Source organism: Hirundo rustica, chromosome 6 (genome assembly GCF_015227805.2).
Source record: "Hirundo rustica isolate bHirRus1 chromosome 6, bHirRus1.pri.v3, whole genome shotgun sequence".
In the NCBI taxonomy this organism is placed as follows: domain Eukaryota; kingdom Metazoa; phylum Chordata; class Aves; order Passeriformes; family Hirundinidae; genus Hirundo; species Hirundo rustica.
Window position 1 is genome coordinate 14,351,132 of NC_053455.1, and position 12,280 is coordinate 14,363,411.

The following is a 12,280-nucleotide window of genomic DNA, read 5'->3' on the forward strand; positions in this document are numbered from 1 at the left end:
AAATGTTTTAGAGGCAGAAATGTTTATTTAGTCATACAAATACCCATCTCTAAAGCACTGTTCAGGGTATTATGTACACTAAAGTGATAAGCAAGATATGTACCATGAAAACCACCCATGCTGAAAACTACAGCTGGCTGGGTAAAGAAGGTTACCTGTGGAAGTATAAAGGACAGTTGTAAGTGAAGTCAGGAGGTGCATGTCTCTTCTCACACTTGATCAGATTACAGGAGAAATGAGTTGCAAAACTACCTTGGAGAACAAGGGAGAGAGCAAGCACAATTCAATTTCTTCTGCTTCTGTTTCATGTCCTTGAGAAATGCCAGAGAACGCACCAGGAGAATACAACATCTGCCACCCTGACCACGAATTTCACCGCCTTGCTCATCTGCACAGTTTCACCTCATGCTCAATCAGACGGCTCAGAGACCAACACAGAATGAACCATTTCACAACCTGAATCCTATCACAGAATAACCATTTGGCATGCCTTTGTGTTAATAACCACATATTTAATGAAGGTTGCATCTAGGTCTACGAGGGGAAAGATATCATAGCACAGTCAGAGAGTAGAGTGCAAATGAATTTTCAATATCTTTCTCACAAGTGACTGCTGGGCTCAGCATCTAGAGGAGAATTCAAAACTTTTCAGATTGAGGTTGCAAGCTACTCTGCTCTAGCTGAAGAACACCAAAATATAAAACAGAGCAAAGGAGGTGACATTTCTATTCCTGAGATTTAGATTCTACATCAAGCACCACTGAACTTTTCCTGCAGCACAGTAAAGACATACTAACAGGCTTCTGTCTTTAGTAAGTCAACTGGGAAAGTTTCTGCTGTGTTGCTTACAGTTTCAGTGATTGCAGCATTTTAGTTTGCTGCTCTGATGCATTTGCATCTCTTGTTCCCAAACAGGGGAATTTTTTACTCTTTCACCTCCATTTTCCAGAACTAAACTCAAATTTCTGTAGGACTTGGACTGGACCTTGTACAACTATAGAATCTGAAATAATTTATAGGAGGCAAGGATGGAGGATATGAGAGATGAAGAAAGAATATACCCAAAGAGGAGAGCACACCTGAATTGGAAGGAAAACATTTTTCATAGGTATACAAGGGAAAAGTTGTGAGGAAATTCCTGAGAAAGATCCATAAAAACTTACGTGGTGCATCAAGGAGAAAAAGGTAGAAAAACAAAAGGAGTAACCCAACATATTTCAAGTGGAGCTCACTTTTAAAGAAGAGCTATTATAATACCTCAAAATGCTTTGGCACTTATTGCAGATTATCAAGGCATTTAATTATATACTTCATTTAAGCAGAAGGGAACTTCAGAGAATTACATAGTTTAAGCATGCACTTAATTAGGGTCTAGATATTTAAAGGCAATCAGCTGCTCCAAGTCCTTGAGTTCTGCTGACAGCTCAGAAGTCCTTTACAACTTTAAATTTTAATATTTTTGTTTCTGCATCAGTCCTATTGTTACTTTTTCTCTCTTAACGTACACCTCAAAACCTCTACACATCAGTCAAACAGACACAGCTGTCTTTTTCCCTTCCATGCAGCAGCTCCGGTACTGGTCTCTTTTATCAGTCACTGAACCCAGCACACCATCCCACATTTTGTAAATGCTCTTCTAGCTGTTTTGGCAGGAAAAAAAAAAAAAAAACCCACAGTGGAAGTTTGATTTTGTTTTAGTTATATAGGCTCATTCCTAGGGTGTTTCCCCCTCTTGTAACGTTTGAAAGGCTTACAAACAAAATTACAACAAACAGAACCAGCTGAGGTTAACAGCTTGTAATATTATTACTTTTTAAAACATTTCCACACTAGGGAAAATCACTTTGCAAAACAAAAGGAAATGACCCCGTATCCAGCAGCCTGCTTCACAGAGGTGCTGAGCTTTTCCGAAGTAACCCTAACAGTAATGTTTTCTAATTAGCTGATGCTCTGGCAGCCACCAGGAGCGTGGAATTCAGCTAAGACTAAAGACTCAGTGTAAGAGTAGGCGTCATTTCAAAAGGCTGGTGCTGTGAGACAGACTGAGAGGGCCCTGTGTGGGTGTGTGAGCCAGCGGGGCAAGGCGCAGGCAGCGAGCACCGCTCCCAGCACCAGTTCTGGCTGCCGTGCACTCGTGCTCCTACTCACAGGGAGAGATTTCCACCCTGTACTGCCTCTGCTCCCTGTAATCCTGCCGGCACTGCAAAGCACACAGGCAGTAAGTGCTCAGCGCTCCTGGCCTTTGTGTCACAGCTGGCCATGTTTTCTGCTCATATTCAGCGCCCAGCGTAAGGACAGGCATTCCTCACTGCAGCACCAGGGCGGACAGGACTGCACGCCCTGACCACGCAGCACCTTCAGAAAAGATGTCAAAGAGTTCACACTCTTAATTCTGGCCCTTTTTTGTTCCAAAGTGCTCATAACTTGCATATGAAATGTCAGGATACACTTTGCCAATGGCTTCCGTTCCACGGAACTGGAACAATCCTGACACGTTCACCAGCACAAGAAGTAGATCAAGCCACACAACTATCATCAGTTTACAACCAATTTTCAGGATCTTCCTTTCATACTTCAGCATGTATCTGCTGGGAAAAAAAGTGTTTATAACAATCATAAAGAGCCATCAGTTTTCCAAAAGACACCATTAAAAAACATCATCCCTGTGAGCAAAGGAAGGGGTTAACAGCAATTCTGTAGAGGATACTATACTCATCAAACCAAGAGGTCCGGTGAAACATCAGAGGAAACAACAGACCTCACTAGCTCGAGTAGAAAATGCAATTCACGAATGAAAAAGCTCTCAAAGAAAAGAAAGTCCAGCAGAGAGACATAGCAAACTAACAGAGCTGGTCACTGCTGAATTTACCTGGGTTTCTGCTCTAATTTTCTGCTTTCCACATCACTGTGCTCCATTTGAACTGTCTAATCTTTGATCAATGATTTAATTCAATGGTGTACGGTCACAAAAGGATCACACTGCCTTACTTAATCCTATACAACCCTTTGAATAATTTGGAGTTTTTTGCTTTTGTCTGTTATGGGAATGAGGTTAGGAAGATGGTGAAACTAGCTTCCTAATGGCCAGCGTCCATTCCATTTTCAACAAAACTTAAATCAGGATCTCAACCCCTCTGTTTGCAGCTCATCAATTAATTGAGAAATTCATCCTAAATTAGCCAAAACCAAGCCACCACCACCACCCCAATCTATAACCAGCTAAGATCTTCCAGCCTATGGATTCTGAGGTCCCAACTGCACTATTCAGCTGCCACCCAAAGATTCCATTCTCATTGAGTCTGCCAAGAGAATTATTGCTCAGTGTAGGACAGGGTTGGGCTCTTACTGTTCAAGAAAAATAGGCACCTCAACAGGCAAGATATATTTGGCATGAATATAGTGCTGCTTCAGTCTTCATTCCTCTTACATGCCATCAGTAGCTATTCTCTGTGTACAACAGGACCCCAGCTACTGCTGCAACCAATTGTGTTGTGAAATGCTTTGTCTGTAAAACATATGAATGTCTATTTGCTATTTTGTTGCAAACCCGCTTTCCACACTCAACAAAGAAGGAAATCTGCTCTGTTTGTGAAGTTTTTAGCACATAACTGCTGAAAATCATGTAAATTATTTCAAAAAATATTAAATGTGCCGCAGAGTTAAATCTCACAGTTAATGGGCACGTGAAACACAAGTGAATTATTTCCAGTTTCTTCTAACCCTTGCTGTGCAAAGGTGCACAAACACATGTGCCACATGAGCTGCATCCTACTTCCCCTTCCCCACCATCCACCTCCTACCACATCCTCCTCTTCCAACATTTAAGAGCTCCTATGAGAAATTCATCATGCTATTAATTGATGAAAGCACAGTCACTCCAAAACACTTAGTCTCAAGCTTCCCTGAATTAATAATATGACCAAGAGTAGGGTTCCTCTCGCTCTCCTAGGATATTTTTGTATGAATTGCAAAGCATTCTCTCTCCATCTGTGCCAGGCTTTAAAATACCTCATTTTAAGCAAGGGGACAGTCCTGCTGATGTTACTGGAACAATATACACATGTTCCAAGTGCAGTAAATGTTTAAGTGTTTTGCTGGATTGGAATCACTGCTTTTAACATCTTTTGACAGCAATTATAAGCACAATCCTGGAACAACAGCCTCCTTCAAAGTGCAGTATCAACACTTTATAAAAACAGTATGCCCAAATCTCTAATGAATTTTCAAAAGCTTTGCTGGAACAGAAATTTCAGCTATACGAGACTTGGAAATGTAGTCTGCAGTGCTACTGCAGTGATAAGAAAAGTGAAGGGATTCCTCTTGTTCCCCACACGAATAAATATCGAATGCAATTGTGCCAAGTAGCCAGCAGAAAGAAAATGCTTCTCACTTCAGCTGTTGCCAATATCCTGGATGGGGGCACTGATTTCTGCCCACAAAACAGGATTTCAGCAATGTCTGGGTTATACAGCTGATCCCTTTGGCTGTGCTATACCACAACAAGACATCAGGACTTAAGACTGAACCAAAGCATCTGAGAACTCCTTAGTTAAACTCATATCTGCTCTTCCAGCTTCCTGATGCCTTGATTCTTTCTATTACAAGTCAAGACATTCTGGAGAAATCAAAGAATGCCAGAGAAAATGACTTTAACCTTTGGAAGAAAGTGGAGTTGAAAGAGTAATGGTTAGTGCCCTATTATGCAGATAAGTGAGCACTGAACTGGTTATATAAAAGAATGACTACAAGCTCCTAGCTAACATTATTAATGTTTAATGCTATAGATCAAAGAGGGGCAGCTTATCATCAGGGCAGCTTTTGACAGAGTTGTTCATGCATCTTCTAATTCCAGCTTTCCATTGGTTTTGAAAAGAGCTTTTCCCACTTTTTAAGGAAAACAAAAAAACAAAAAACCAACAGCCCTAAGCATACACCAGTAATAGCAAAGCTTCCAAATGGCCATCATTTAATACTGTCAATGACAGACTCCCCCAAGTGCAAGCATGTCTGAAAGGTCTGTCTTTCTCTGGAGCTTTCTCGGTGGCAAATGTATGGACAAAAAGACATATGCAGCTCATGTTGAGCAAGCAGCCTGCATTCTGTTTTGAGCTGGTGGGAATAACCTACTCAAACCACAAATCTAAACTCTCTTTTTTAATACCTTCAGATTACCTAGCTGTAAGAAAGAGCACACAGCTAATAAAGGCTTTGAATCCCTCTTGGCCCCTGAGATGGAGAATAGATAAAGAAAGAGTGGGAAAACAAATGCAGAATTATCCTGCATCCTGGTTCCTCTATGCTGATACAGCAGAGTACAGCAGATCCTAATTGTGCATCCTCTAACATCCAGAAATCTGATTAGAAAGGAATTAAAGGATACTGGACCTTATGCATTCTGGCGTTTCTGGAAATGCAGGAGCTCTGTTCGGTAGCTGAGTGTCCAAGAACGCCAAGCACAGCCTTTGTGCACACACCAGCTTTGCAGCATGCACATGGGCTGCCCATGTCAGCTGGAAAATGTGAGTATAAAGCTGGTGAAGAGTCTGGAGCACAAGTCTGATAAGGATTGGCTGAGGGAGCTGAGAGATGTTTAACCTGGAGAAAAAAGAGGCTCAGGGGGACCTCACTGGTCTCTACATCCACCTGGAAGAAGGTTACAGCCAGGTAGAGGTTGGTCCCCTCTCCCAAGCAACAAGTGACAGGGAGAATTTGAAACAGCCTCAGATTGGGCCAGAGGAGGTTTAGACTGGATATTAGGAAACATTTCTTCATGCATAGTGTTGCCAAGCATTGGAACAGGCTACCCAGGGAATGGCTGAGTCACCACCCCTGGAGGTAGTTAAGAAGTGTGTAGATGTGGCAGTTAAGGACATGGTTCAGTGGTGGACTTGGCAGCGCTACATTAATCTCTGAACTAGATCTTAAAAGTGTTTTCCAACCTCTAAGTGACATAATGACCATGATGTCATCATTCCATAAGTCAAAAATGAAAGGATATTTTAAATCAAAGTTTGCAGAATCTGCTACTGTAGTATTTTCTGATAAATAACTTGCATGACATCACTGACCCTAAGTGAACTCAGTTCATCCTGTGTATTCCAGGGCTTTTCAGAAGTTACATAGCTCTTAATAATGTATGTTTCATATGGAAGCATGGGTTGTTATTCTGACATGGTGATAGGGAACTCTATGGTTTCTCCAAGATGCACCAAGGACCACCTCCCTGTTTTGGGGAAGGTGACCTGAATTACTGCCAATGCAATGAATGGCTTCAAGCGACTTGAATGATCACTGACCAGACCTGAAATCCTAGAAGAGCAATAGAGAACACAAAAGCAATGAAATAATCTTTATTTTATAATGGTTTTGCTTTCTGTACCAAACTTGTTCATTTGTTTCTCTATCTCCTGATGTATGGCATCACTTTTCATATTTAAAACAAATCCCCATCACTCCACTGAAATGAAAGATTATAAAAATACAACTTTTCATCATTAAACTGTACACGAAGAATTCAACTTCTTGTACTTCAAATCCTCAGAAACTGTTTACAAAGAGGTTTTGAACATGAAGAATCATCAACTATATGACTTAGTCAAAAAAAAAATCCACAGAAACAGCCATATTCCCAAGGCTCTTGCTACCTTTTCCCTGTTCTAAATGTAAAAGAAGAAAAGACCATTTATCTGACAATTAAAATTTTATTTTTACTGTAGGGAGACATAGCCGACCATGAAAACACTGCTAATTAGGGAAATCCAGTCCTCATTTTCAATATGAAACAGAAAATACAGGAAACACTTCCAGAAAATTAAATTGCAAACATAAATCTTGAAAAATGTATCAGTAACATTATGACTGCAGCTGCTGCCCAGTTCATATCAATTTGGATCATATACTGAAGACCATGACATCATTTTTCATTCTCTGTCTTCCCATTTTTTTCCCCACTAAAAGCTTCTATATTTTTTTCTGGTTAAAGACATGTTTCAACCCTGTTCCCATTAATATTTTTTCATCAGCTGGCTGCTAAATCAATACTAACTTTAGTCTGCCAGAAGGAGGGAGGGGGGCAGCTCAGTCCTGGGTGTGTGACAGCAACCCCCTAACCCCTGATAAAAGCATCGAGTGCTCTCAGCCTGGATGCAGCACTCAGCACCTCCCAAAACCAGGCTTTTATACTGGAAGCAAAAGTCTCTACCTATGAGAAGTGGCTATTTCTGAGGTTACCTAGACTACCAGAGCACTCTGAAATCATTGAATAACACATAGAAATGAGCCAGTCATACAGCTTAGCAGTGGCTGAACATCTTTGGAACAGCATCTTGAGATGTACAGCACCACCTTAATTAAAATATAGATTTAAAATGGAAACCAAATAACTATCTGCTAATAGGCTTTGACTAGGTGTGAGTCCTGCTCATTAGCACAACAGACCTTAAACCAAATCAAATTAGAGCACAAGCAGAACAGAGGACACCCAAGCCTGCTCAATAAACTACTGATTGGACATGAACATACTGATACAAAAAGGCTTATTTTAACAACAGATTTAATAGTTCCCATCAAAAGCTGTTCTTCACGGCATAGCTAATGAATACAATACAGTTGAAGTGCTCAGGTGGTTGCTCAAGCTGCACTCAGGTGGAGGCCAGATTTTAACTGTTCATTACACACTGTAGAATCACTGAGGCTGCAAGTGGCAACCAAACTTACACACATTCTGCTTCTGTGTTTACATCAGAGGGGCTCAAACATACAGGTCATTTATGCTGTCTCACAAGACATCTAGAAAAGCCAACTTGGGTCCACAATGAGCAGTGCAAAGGCGTGATAACACACCAAAGCAACTTACAGGAACATAAATAGCCTACAGTATCCTGTAAAAATAAATTAACGTGAGAGATAACTGTTACTTGTATGCCATTAAGCATCTCAGTTTAGGTGTTACCTATTCTACAAAATATTAATGTGTCTTGTATTCATCAAGTAAAATGTAATACCCACTGCAGGTGGATGATAATGAGAGTGATAGCAGAGTATCTTTAAAAGTGACTATGAGCACAAAGCACAAGTCATTAATTCTCTTGCGTTCTCACTCATTTGTTATTAAAGATAGCTCACTGGACCACACCGCCAAAGATGCTACAGAAATGATTCAAACAAAAAAGACAAAAAGATATAGCAGTGAAAAGTAAGCTGAAGAAAAGCAATACCTAAATTAAAGGACTAACACTGGGGGTTAAATGCCAACATAGTGACAGGAATGGAAAGGGCTGACAGTTCAGAAAGGTACAAGAGACCTGTGACAGGGACGAACAGAGTGTGCAGCCTCTGCTGTACACAGTGACCCTAAGAAATTGATTAATTTCCTTCAGTAGAAAAGGAGCCCAGGAAATCCTCTCCTACAGTTTCTCGAAGGTTAATTACACAAATACCCCCTGGAGGAATTCCCCACATGCCCTGTGCTGTGCAGACCCAATGAGCCCTGTGCCCCACTGGGAGAGACCGGACAGCCCTGACTGCTTCCTGCCTTCCTCACCACCCAAACGGCTTTGTGGCACACAGCTCCAAGGTATTCCATCCTTTCTTCCTGAGGTCTATCGCCTCACCTTCACCTCACCCTGAAACAAAAACTATCAATTCTCTCTTCTTGTGACAGAGGAAGGCAACGAATTAACCCCAAAGGATTGAGGAGAAAAGCACATTTCACTGTAAACTGTTGCATTAATAACCTTAGTAAGTGTAAGACACTTGCACGGGGAACTGCTCTGAGAGAAGCAAAGGAACAGTGCTTTGTGACTCTTCCAACACACAAAATTAGTGTAGAAGTTATGTGGAATATGGGACAGCAAGAAAGAGAATGGGCAGCATAGTCCTGGCTTTGGCACTCTCCACTGTGATTATGGGTAAAACCTGCTGCTGTGCTGCACCTCTGCTTCTGTGATATGGGGGCATTCCACTTCAGCTCCATGCCTAGGGAACAAAAGATGGACACAAGGAGCTCACTGATTGTGCTGAGAAGGACCATAGGGAAATGATCTGACTACTGCAAAATTTCTTTTGAATACTCCCGTTACCAGGAAGAGCTCGTATCAATAGAAAGTATGCCTTCCCCCCCATTGTGGTCTTCCTTAAAATAATAATAATAAAAACCCCTTAGAAATACTGCTTCCCTCAGAAAGGCAGAGCCTGATACCCCCTCAGATTTCCTCAATGGACTTCAGGAGGAGAACAAGACAAAACAGCCATTGCATTAATGAAACAGAACAGCACAAGGATTAGATTTGGCTTCCAACAAAGTCAGCACTCAGGCAGCAACAGTGCAGAAAGGCTTTCCTGACCACTACTCCACCTCTAGATGGTGGGTGATATTTTTTGGCAAAATCACAAACTTGGATCCAAATTATTCTTGAAAAAGCCAATTCCACTTAGGTACCCACATGAATAGAATAATATATCCGGGAAAAGGTAGTGGATGGTGAGTGTGGATTTTTCTCAAGCACAGCACTATCTGCCAGTTAAAAACCGAATTCACCTGGATTCACCATGATGATTTCTGGCTTAGGGTGGCTTATAGCCAGTACTTCTCAGCATATTAAGCATGAGTACATTGAACACCGATACCCACAATCACGCCTCGAGCTGGAATCCAGAACTAAGCTGCAATTTAAAAAATTTATTCACACGAACAGAGGGGTACTTCTATTCACGCCAAGCTAGATTCTGTATGCGTAGACAACTTAGAAAAAAACAAGACCGCAGATGCACATACAATCGCAGCACGGAAGGGAGGAAAAGAACCGAAAAATCGCATCTCCGATTTTCATTTACAGCTGGTCTCGGAGGATGGAGAGATGCTGCCACGCCTCACCAAGCTGGCGGCCGCTGGCAGCGCCCCGGAGGCAGGCCGGGGAGCGCCGCCGGGCGCTAACAGGTGCTGCGCCCCGAGCTGCGCCGCCAACTTCTCCTCAGCAGCACTACCAGCTCCAGCCGCCTCATTTTTTTCCCTTTCTTTCCTCGTCCTCGCACCTTTCCCAAGGCGCGGGGCCGTTCAGGTTTATCCCCGCGCCGACGCAACTTTGGAGCAGAGAGGACCCGAGCGGAAAGTAGAGGAGGGGATGCGCCCCGCCGCCCCCGCCCCGGGCTCCCGGTCCCGACCCGTCCCGTCCCGTCCCGTGCCACCGTCGCGCACCACCTGCGCGGCCATGAAGGAGAGGTCCATGGTGCTGCCGCTGGAGCTGCTGGCGGAGCTGGCGGAGGTGCTGAGGCTGCCGCTGCCGCTGCTGCTGCTGCCGGGGGCGGGCGGGGCGCGGGGGCGCGGCGCGGGCACCGCCTCCCCCAGCAGCGGCGGGCGCGGCCGCGGCAGCGGAGCCGACACCGGTACCAGTTCCAGCTCCGGCGGCTCCCGGCACGGCCCGGCGCGGCCCGGCGCGGCTGGCGGGCGGCTTCGGCAGGGGGCGGGGGCGGCGGCAACCCGGCCCCCGAGCTGGGCAGGGCTCGGCCCGCCCCCGCGGCCGCGGGAGGCCGGGGCGGCTCCGCTCCGCCCGCCCGGCGGCACCTGTGGGGCGGCCCCGGCCCGGCCCCTCCGCTCCTCCCGGCCGGCAGCGCCCGCGGCGGCCGCAGCGGCGCGGGATCCCCGCGGCGGGGCCGGCACGGAGCCCCTCGGTCCCCGGCGGCTGTTTGCCTACGCGGAACCGCTCCGCCGCCGCGCTCGACACCCCGCGGGCAGCGGCCAGCCTGGGGCGCGGGCACGGCGGGGAGCCGGGGCGGCGGCACCGCGGAACCGCCCCAGGCTGGGTCCCGCCGGGCGGAGGCGATGCCGGCCGAGTGCCGGGGAGCGGAGGGGTGGGTGATTAATGCAGCCGCGGGCAGGTGCGGCTCTGCTCGGCTCTGGCGGCGTGGGCAGGTCCTCTGCGGCACTCGCGCCTCGGGAGATGAACTCCTGGCGGCCACACTAGATTTCCTGCCCCGTTTGCTAATCCCTCAGCCTGGTTTTAAAATACTCGGGTCCCTCTCTCACCACGGCTGAAAAGAACTCCCGATGGCTGAATCACACGTTTTCATGGATGAGCTGTTGGAACTTTATTTTCAGCTTGTCTCTTCGTTCTTCCCAGAATTTGCTGTACAACAATAAAAAATAAACGTGTTTTGTCCCTTTTCTTATGCTCTTCCCTGTTCCTCACAGACACTGTTAACACTTTCAGCAGGAAAATTTCAGTGTATTCATTCACCGGTTGGTTCTGAAAAACCTTTGACACCAACACAAAAAAAGGAGGATAACAAAAATGTACCTCCTAATGCATTGAAAGCTTTTTTTTCTCTGTGTGTGTGTGTGTGTGGGGGGGGGGTGTTTACCCTTTTGACATGTGCATGTTAGTTTCATCTCCTGAGCTGAGTCTTTGACCATGTTTTTACTACTTCAGCATATTGCTGGGGTCTGAACCAGGGCTGATGAGAATACAAGTGTATGCCACTATCAGAAGTACGTGAAAAATCAGCTTTGCACTGGGATTTTAAAGTCTGCAGGAAAAAACAGATCAAGTTTCATCATGTGTGCAATGAGCTCCATGCTATTTTGCCTACTGTTGCACTGCTGCAGCAGGAGGTGATCGAAAGGAAATCAGCTGTTTTAAATCAGTCCTTTGCTTCAGTGACTGTTAATGTGTCTGCCAAAAATGCTTTTATGTCAAAGAGGCCTATTAAGTAAACAAGTAAAACCCCAAAGAGACAATGTAATTTTAAGATTTTTTAATTCAGTTGTGTAAATAATGGAATTGTCTCTTTGTAGAGTCTCTCCAAAGTTTTGAAAGGACATTGATGTGTGTGTCAGAGCCATAAATTAACTTCAAAACAGTGTTAATCCTTTGTCATCCAGATAAATTTGAAATGTGCTGGGTAAACATCTCTTCATAGCAAATGTGGCCTGGTCAGTCACTGCATCTGCAGCAAGAGAAAATAACAAAGTAGTTCATGAGAATAAAAAACAGTTAAAGTTTCAAAACCACAGTGACTTCTGCACTCTTTTAGTTCTATAAAGCATGAGAATTGTAGAATAACAGAGCTGGAAAGAAACTCAGGAAATTATCTAGTCCATGCATCTGCTTGAAACACAACCAGTGACCCTCCAAACAGGTTGTTTCTTTTTTTAAACCATCTCTTCTTTAAAGTGTCTCATGAGGAATGTTCCATTCCCTACCATGCAGCACATAAGTTTATTCCACTAGCCATTCTCTAAGGCTGTGTCAAACTTTGGAACAACAACTTGCCTTCTGAGAAC

General features: G+C 44.5%; 1 protein-coding gene across 2 annotated transcripts in view; it reads right to left on the minus strand.

Moving 5' to 3' along the window:
• The window catches only part of C6H14orf132 (chromosome 6 C14orf132 homolog), a 40,900-nt gene extending 30,605 nt beyond the window's left edge, over positions 1-10,295 (minus strand). The window contains exon 1 of one of the 2 annotated variants that reach the window (XM_040068452.2): positions 10,199-10,295. In XM_040068452.2, the coding sequence (XP_039924386.1) occupies positions 10,199-10,225 (27 nt within the window). In that variant the 5' untranslated portion in view covers positions 10,226-10,295. Of the gene's footprint in view, positions 1-10,195 lie in introns of both variants that reach the window. The other variant, XM_040068450.2, reaches the window with a different exon arrangement.
• Positions 10,296-12,280: the final 1,985 nt, after the last annotated feature.